Source organism: Anolis sagrei, chromosome 13 (assembly GCF_037176765.1).
Source record: "Anolis sagrei isolate rAnoSag1 chromosome 13, rAnoSag1.mat, whole genome shotgun sequence".
Classification (NCBI taxonomy): Eukaryota; Metazoa; Chordata; class Lepidosauria; order Squamata; family Dactyloidae; genus Anolis; species Anolis sagrei.
The window spans coordinates 17,124,235-17,133,077 of record NC_090033.1 but is presented as its reverse complement, the minus strand read 5'-3'; the positions used below and the strand labels follow the sequence as shown (position 1 = coordinate 17,133,077).

At 41.4% G+C, this 8,843-nt stretch overlaps 2 protein-coding genes across 3 annotated transcripts in view; one reads left to right on the top strand and one right to left on the bottom strand.

Annotated features, from left to right (window-relative positions):
* CDC42 (cell division cycle 42) overlaps positions 1-8,843 on the top strand; it is a 390,560-nt gene that overhangs the window by 98,118 nt on the left and 283,599 nt on the right. The gene's annotated exons all lie outside the window — the stretch shown is intronic.
* Positions 1-8,843, bottom strand: part of LOC132764665 (solute carrier family 2, facilitated glucose transporter member 1) — a 73,662-nt gene that overhangs the window by 12,856 nt on the left and 51,963 nt on the right. For both annotated transcript variants that reach the window (XM_060758687.2, XM_060758688.2), the window contains exons 5-7: positions 8,117-8,279; positions 5,047-5,234; positions 2,066-2,170 (exon numbers count right to left, since the gene is read on the bottom strand). In XM_060758687.2, the coding sequence (XP_060614670.2) occupies positions 2,066-2,170; positions 5,047-5,234; positions 8,117-8,279 (456 nt within the window). The remainder of the gene's footprint in view (positions 1-2,065; positions 2,171-5,046; positions 5,235-8,116; positions 8,280-8,843) is intronic.

Here is an 8,843-nt window from a genome sequence, read left to right as displayed (position 1 = left end):
CCCCCATGACCCACTCTACATCCTACTGCAGTTTGGAGGGGGATGAACCATGGATGATGGGACTTGCAGTACCATCACTCACATTCTGTCACCGCTGTTAACCTCATCCAATGACTGATCAGGACCACACTTGGCACATCGACCTCTCATGCCCCACTTTACATCCCGGTGTGGTATGGCCGGGGATGGACCATGGATTATGGGACTTGCAGTACCTTTGCTCAATTCTTGAGACCACTGCAACCCTCATGCAATTACCGATAAAGACCAAACTTTGCACACTCAGTCTCCATGATGCACTCTAAATCCTGGTGCAGTTTGGGGGAGGATGCATCATGGACGATGGGACTTGCAATACCTGCACTCCCTTCCTGAGACCATTACAACTGCCAACAAGGATGGATCAGGATCACAATTCACACAGAGAGCCCGCATGACCCACTCTACATCCTGGTGCAGTTTGGAAAAATATGGAAATGGATGATGGGACTTGAAGTCACTTCACTCACTTCCTGAGACCACTGAGACCCTCACCAATGACGGATCAAGACCAAACTTGGCACACAGAGTCCCCATGACCCACTCTACATCCTGGTGCACGTTTGAGGAGGACAGACCATGGATGATGGGACTTCAAGTACCTCTACTCCCTTCCCAAGACTGCTGCAACCCTCATCTAATGTCCAATCAAGACCAAACTTGGCACACAGGCCACCCATGACCCACTCTACATCCCGATACTGTTTGGAGGAGGGTTGACCATGGATGATAGGACTTGCAGTACCTTTACTCACTTACTGAAACCACTGCCACCCTCACCCAATGACTGATAAAGACCAAAGTTGGCACACAGAGCCCCCATGACCCACTCTATATCCTGCTGCTGTTTGGAGGAGGGTGGGCCATAGATGATGGGACTTCAAGTACCTTCACTCACTTCCTGAAAACAATGCAACCGTCATCCAATGACCAATAAAGACCAAACTTGGCATACAGAACCACCATTACCCACTTTCTCTAATAACCCGGGCAGCGCCGGGTCCCCAAGCTAGTAATAAATAAAATGTAAAAAAATAACAGTATTATAATAATGTATAATAAAATAATAATATAATAATAAATACAATGTAATGTAATATAATAATATAATAAAATAAGAATAATATGATAAAACGAATATAAGAAAAAAAGAATACTATAATAATAAATATAATGTAATATAATAATATGATATAATAATATAATGATAAAAAGAATATAAGAAAAAATGATATAATAATAAATGTAACATAACAGAATAAAATGTAATAATAATATGATACATTATAGTAAGAAATTTATTTATTATTTATTTATTTACTGTATTTGTATATCGCCCTTCTCAGCCCTCAAATGACTCAGGGTGGTTTACAATGGCAACGATCTGATGCCCAAAAACACCACAAAACATTTAAAAACATTAACACATAATATAAAACCATAGCAAGAATATTAAAAACATAGATCATTTGCATCTCTTAAGAAAAAGCATTGTCCCATCTCGTCGTCCAGTCCAGAAAAAAGAATATAAGAAAAATAAGAATAATATAAAAGGAAAAATAATCTAACAGAATAATAATATAATAATAATAAATAATAATAGAATAATACAAACAATATAATAGAATAATAACATGTTATAATCATAATGTAATATAATGATAACAAAGATAAGAATAATATAATAATACAATGTAACAGTAATAATAATGTAATACCATTACTAATAACAATGAAATGGTAATAAACTTATGCTATTACTATTATTATTCGTATACGGATAGTCTAATATATTAATATTAGACTATAATCATATTATATTATAATATAATCATAATACAAGTGTAATACTACTAATGATAATAACAAAATGGTAATAATGTTATATTAATATGACTATATAATAATAATAATACAGTTTAATTTTTTACCCGCCTCTCTGATGATGGGGATTATTAATTAATTAATTAATATAGCCCACTGCAGAGAGAGATTCTCTCGTTTTTCCCAAAAGGGAGTTACGCACCGAGACGACGGTGAAAGCCGTGTTGACGACCCCGGAGCCGATGGTGGCGTACACCGGCTGCTGGACCCCGGATTTCTCAAAGATGCTCGTCGAATAGTAGAAGACCTGCATGGAAAAGTCCAGAACACAGAGCGAGATCTCTTAGGGATGAGGTATCGCAAAACACAAATCTTTGCTGATGGCTCCTAAACTGCATAGAGTGTTCACGTCCGCTCCGGGCTTTAGTCCGAACTTTGCAGTAGAGTTTTGCATCCTGCCGCTTGAAGGTTTGTGTACATTCTGTGTACAAAATGACTTTTTAGGTTATGTGAATTGGTTATGTAGACATATATATATATATATATATATATATATGAATGTAATGTTTGTAATGATTACCATAACTCAAAAACCACTGGACGAATTGACACCAAATTTGGACACAAGACTCTTCTCAGGCCAACGAGTGACCATCACTCACAAAACACTGAAAAACATAGCGGAAGGGGCTTAAACCCCCCCAAAATACATTACAACGCATGCGCAAAACCATATATATGTAATGTTAGTTTGTGGGATTAACATAACTCAAAAACCACTGGACAAATTGACACCAAATTTGGACACAAGACACCTCTCAGGCCAACGAGTGACCATCACTCATAAAAACACAGCGGAAGGGACTTTAAATGCCAAAAATAATAAAAACAAGGGACAGCGCATGCACAAAAACGATATCCTGTAGCTCCGCCCCCTAAAATGTAATGTTAGTTTGTGGGATTAACATAACTCAAAAACCACTGGACGAATTGACACCAAATTTGACAACAAGACACTTCTCGGGCCAACGAGTGACCATCACTCACAAAAACACTGAAAAACACAGCGGAAGAGACTTAAACCCCCCCAAAATACATTACAACGCATGCGCAAAACTATATATATGTAATGTTAGTTTGTGGGATTAACATAACTCAAAAACCACGGGACGAATTGGCACCAAATTTGGACACAAGACACCTCTCAGGCCAACGAGTGACCGTCACTCACAAAAACGCACAAATTAATCCAGCAGAAAGGACTTTGAAACCTCCCAAAAGAAACCATATATACATATACACATGCACACATGCATACAGGCACACACACACACATATATACACACGCACACACAAATATACACACATACATACGCACATATATACTCATACACAAGCACACATATATATATACCATATACATATACATTCATATACATATACACATGCACACATACATACAGACACACACACATGTATATACGCAAGCACACACAAATATACAATATACACACATATTCACCTACACACATATACATATACACAAGCACACACAAGCAATATACATATACACATACATTCATATACATATACACATGCACAGATACAGACACACACACACACATATATACACAACCACATACAAATATACACATACACATATATTCACCAATACAAACGGAGACATACATACACACATATCTACATATACACAAGCACACACATATACACAATATACATATATACATACATTCATATATATACACATGCAGACATAGACACACACACATACATATATGCACGCACACACAAAAACACACACACATATATATTCACCTACATACATATACATATACACATACACACACATATACACATATACACATATAAACACAGAAATACACAAATATATACACACTTATACACACACACAAACACACAGATATACACATATGCACAAATATATACATACACAAAACATATATACACAGACTGGGTCACAGCAACGCATGGCAGGGGATGGCTGGTATGTATGTATATATATAATTATATATATATGTAAAATTAGTTTGTGGGATTGAAATAACTCAAAAACCACTCGATGAATTGACACGAAATTTGGACACAAGACACCTCTCAGGCCAACGAGTGACCATCACTCATAAAAACACGGAAAAACACAGTGGAAGAGACTCTAAAAGTCAAAAATGATAAAAACAAGCATGTACAAAAACGACTTTTGTGGCTCCGCCCCCTAAAATGTCATGTTAGTTTGTGGGCTTAACATAATTCAAAAACCACTGGACAAATTGACACCAAATTTGGACACAAGACACTTCTCGGGCCAACGAGTGACCATCACTCATAAAAACACTGAAAAACACAGCAGAAGGGGCTTAACCCCCCCCCCCCAAATACAACGCATGCGCAAAACCATATATATGTAATGTTAGTTTGTGGGATTAACATAACTCAAAAACCACTGGACGAATTGACACCAAATTTGGACACAAGACTCTTCTCGGGCCAACGAGTGACCATCACTCATAAAAACACTGAAAAACACAGCAGAAGGGGCTTAACCCCCCCCCAAATACAACGCATGCGCAAAACCATATATATGTAATGTTAGTTTGTGGGATTAACATAACTCAAAAACCACTGGACGAATTGACACCAAATTTGGACACAAGACTCTTCTCGGGCCAACGAGTGACCATCACTCATAAAAACGCAGCGGAAGGGACTTTAAAAGCCAAAAATAATAAAAACAAGGGACAACGCATGCACAAAAACGACTCCTGTAGCTCCGCCCCCTAAAATATAATGTTAGTTTGTGGTATTAACATAACTCAAAAACCACTGGACGAATTGACACCAAATTTGGACACAAGACACCTCTCAGGCCAATGAGTGACCATCACTTATAAAAACACAGCGGAAGGGACTTTAAACGCCAAAAATAATAAAAACAAGGGACAGCGCATGCACAAAAATGACTCCCGTGGCTCCGCCCCCATCCTTCCCACAAAACCACATACATATACACAAGCACACATGTATATGGTTATATACACACACAAAACACATATACACAGACTGGGCCACAGCAACGTGTGGCAGTGGACAGCTAGTATATGCAAATATATATATGCAAATGATGTTTACGAGCCTCCTCCTTACCGCGTTGATGCCGGAGAGCTGCTGGGAGAGCTGGAGGACGACGGCGATGAGGATGGGCTGCCGGTACATGGGCGAGCGGAAGAGCTCCGGGATGGTCACCTTCTTCTCACGCATCATCTGCCGGCTCTCTTCTTTCATCTCCTGCAGGTCGCTGCTCACGTCCGTCGTGCCACGAAGCTTCTTCAGGACTGGAAGGAAACAAAGGCACGTTGAGCTCAGAGGAGAAACATCAGGCGGTTCAATATAGGCTGCCTGGGAGCCCAGTGGAGGCTCCTTCCTTCTCTAGAAGTTCTTAAGCAGAGACTGGGTGGCCATCTGTCGAGAGGGATTGGATTATGCCTTCCTTCCTGGCAGAACAGGTAGATCCATCTCTCCCTCCCTCTCTGTCTATCTATCTATCTCTTGTCATATCTACTTACCTATCTATCTATCCATCCATCCATCCATCCATCCATCCATCCATCTATTTATCTGATTATCTATCTATCTATCTATCTATCTATCTATCCATCCATCCATCCATCCATCTATTTATCTATCTGATTATCTATCTATCTATCTATCTATCTATCTATCCATCCATCCATCCATCCATCCATCTATTTATCTGATTATCTATCCATCCATCCATCCATCCATCCATCCATCCATCTATTTATCTGATTATCTATCTATCTATCTATCTATCTATCTATCTATCTATCCATCCATCCATCTATTTATCTATCTGATTATCTATCTATCTATCTATCTATCCATCCATCCATCCATCTATTTATCTGATTATCTATCCATCCATCCATCCATCCATCCACCCATCTATTTATCTGATTATCTATCTATCTATCTATCTATCTATCTATCTATCCATCCATCTATTTATCTATCTGATTATCTATCTATCTATCTATCTATCTATCTATCTATCTATCTATCCATCCATCTATTTATCTGATTATCTATCCATCCATCCATCCATCCATCCATCTCTATCTGATTATCTATCTCCATCCATCAATCTATCTGATTATCTATCTATCTGATTATCTATCTATTTATCTGATTATCTATCTATCCATCCATCCATCCATCCATCCATCCATCCGATTATCTATCTATCTATCTATCTATCTATCTATCTATCTATCTATCATCTAGCCATCCATCCATCCATCTATCTGATTATCTATCCATCCATCCATCCATCCATCCATCCATTTATCTGATTATCTATCTATCTATCTATCTATCTATCTATCTATCTATCTATTTATCTGGTAGATGGCCATAGATACGACTGATATATATATAGATATAGATTTCATAGAATCCTAAAGTTAGGAAGGGACCCTTCCCTTCTAGTTCGACCCAATAGAAAGGCACAACCCAATCCCTCCCAAAAGATGGCCACCCAGCAAAAGATAGATGGCCACAGATATGATATAGATCTATCTATCTATCTATCTATCTATCTATCTATCTACCTATTTGTATCCATATAGACTAGATATATAGAGCGAAGAGGGGCAGCCAGGAAGACAGATTTCATCTGCCTGCCACCTCAGGAGGAGAAGGAGGAAACCTTGCTGCTACTCTCCCCTCCCAAGCTAGCTAAGAGGGGGAAGGGGACTGAAGAGGAGACTTTAAAAACATCCTGTTGCTTACTACATCTGCCTGCCACCTCAGGAGGAGGAGGAGGAGGAAATCCTGCTGCTACATTCCCCCTCCCAAGCCAGCTAAGAGGAGGAAGGGGACTGAGGAAGAGACTTTAAAAACTCCCGTCTCCTGGCTGTTGCTTACTCCATCTGCCTGCCACCTCAGGAGGAGAAGGAGGAAATCCTGCTGCTACTCTCCCCTTCCCAAGCCACTTAAGAGAAGGAAGGGGACTGAGGAGGAGACTTTAAAAACACCCGTCTCCTGGCTGTTCCTTACTCCATCTGCCTGCCACCTCAGGAGGAGGAGGAGGAGGAAATCCTGCTGCTACATTCCCCCTCCCAAGCCAGCTAAGAGGAGGAAGGGGACTGAGGAGGAGACTTTAAAAACACCCGTCTCCTGGCTGTTCCTTACTCCATCTGCCTGCCACCTCAGGAGGAGAAGGAGGAAATCCTGCTGCTACATTCCCCCTCCCAAGCCAGCTAAGAGGAGGAAGGGGACTGAGGAGGAGACTTTAAAAACACCTGTCTCCTGGCTGTTGCTTACTCCATCTGCCTGCCACCTCAGGAGGAGAAGGAGGAAATCCTGCTGCTACTCTCCCCCTCCCAAGCCAGCTAAGAGGAGGAAGGGGACTGAGGAAGAGACTTTAAAAACACCTGTCTCCTGGCTGTTGCTTACTCCATCTGCCTGCCACCTCAGGAGGAGAAGGAGGAAATCCTGCTGCTACTCTCCCCCTCCCAAGCCAGCTAAGAGGAGGAAGGAGACTGAGTCACCTGTCTCCTGGCTGTTGCTTACTCCATCTGCCTGCCACCTCAGGAGGAGAAGGAGGAAATCCTGCTGCTACTCTCCCCCTCCCAAGCCAGCTAAGAGGAGGAAGGAGACTGAGTCACCTGTCTCCTGGCTGTTGCTTACTACATCTGCCTGCCACCTCAGGAGGAGAAGGAGGAAATCCTGCTGCTACTCTCCCCCTCCCAAGCCAGCTAAGAGGAGGAAGGAGACTGAGTCACCTGTCTCCTGGCTGTTGCTTACTACATCTGCCTGCCACCTCAGGAGGAGAAGGAGGAAATCCTGCTGCTACTCTCCCCCTCCCAAGCCAGCTAAGAGGAGGAAGGGGACTGCGGAAGAGACTTTAAAAACACCGGTCTCCTGGCTGTTGCTTACTCCATCTGCCTGCCACCTCAGGAGGAGAAGGAGGAAATTCTGCTGCTACTCTCCCCCTCCCAAGCCAGCTAAGAGGAGGAAGGGGACTGAGGAAGAGACTTTAAAAACACCGGTCTCCTGGCTGTTGCTTACTACATCTGCCTGCCACCTCAGGAGGAGAAGGAGGAAATCCTGCTTCTACTCCCCTCCTCCCAAGCCAGCTAAGAGGAGGAAGGGGACTGAAGAAGAGACTTTAAAAACAGGGTCATCGGCTCACCGCTCTTGGCCTTGTTCTCCTCGTTGCGGTTGATGAGGAGGAAGCGGGGGCTCTCGGGGGCGAAGGGCAGCATGGCGCATTGCATCAAGGCAAAGATGAAGACGAAGCCCAGCAGCAGTGGCCACAGCTCTTTGCTCCCCATGATCAGGTCCATGCCGAAGATCTGGAGGTGGAGGAGAAGGAGAAGAGGAACATATAAGCAATTGAAACACTCATATAGTGTAATATCATAACATATGTGTCAGGATTATTGAAAGTATGCATGTATGTTTTTTCAATGTGTATCTATATGATTAAGAATGGTATTAATATGTACTCAAGATGGATTCTGTTATGTTCAATTAGGTGTTGGAATTGTTGTTGTAAGAGACAGAGAGGTAGAGAGAGAAGAGACCTTGACAGAAGTTAGAAAACGAGTTTCTCTGGCTGGGAAGAAATAGGGAGTATCCGGCTTGCAGCCAGAGAGACTGATAAGCAGATGTTCTGAAACTGTAATGTAGCTGTGCTTTGTAGTTCCTGATTTTGCCCGCTTAGAAGTAGACGTATATTGAGATGTACTAAGTAAACTTTATGATATTTTGGAAACTGGAAAACTGCAGAGTCCTGGAATTTTTGGAGTCCTGTGTCTGTTTGATCTAGCAACCTATTCCGCTGCGCATAGCACCCCGATTTTTCACTCTGACAATATATGTGTATAATAATTATTATAAATATACATTATGATATA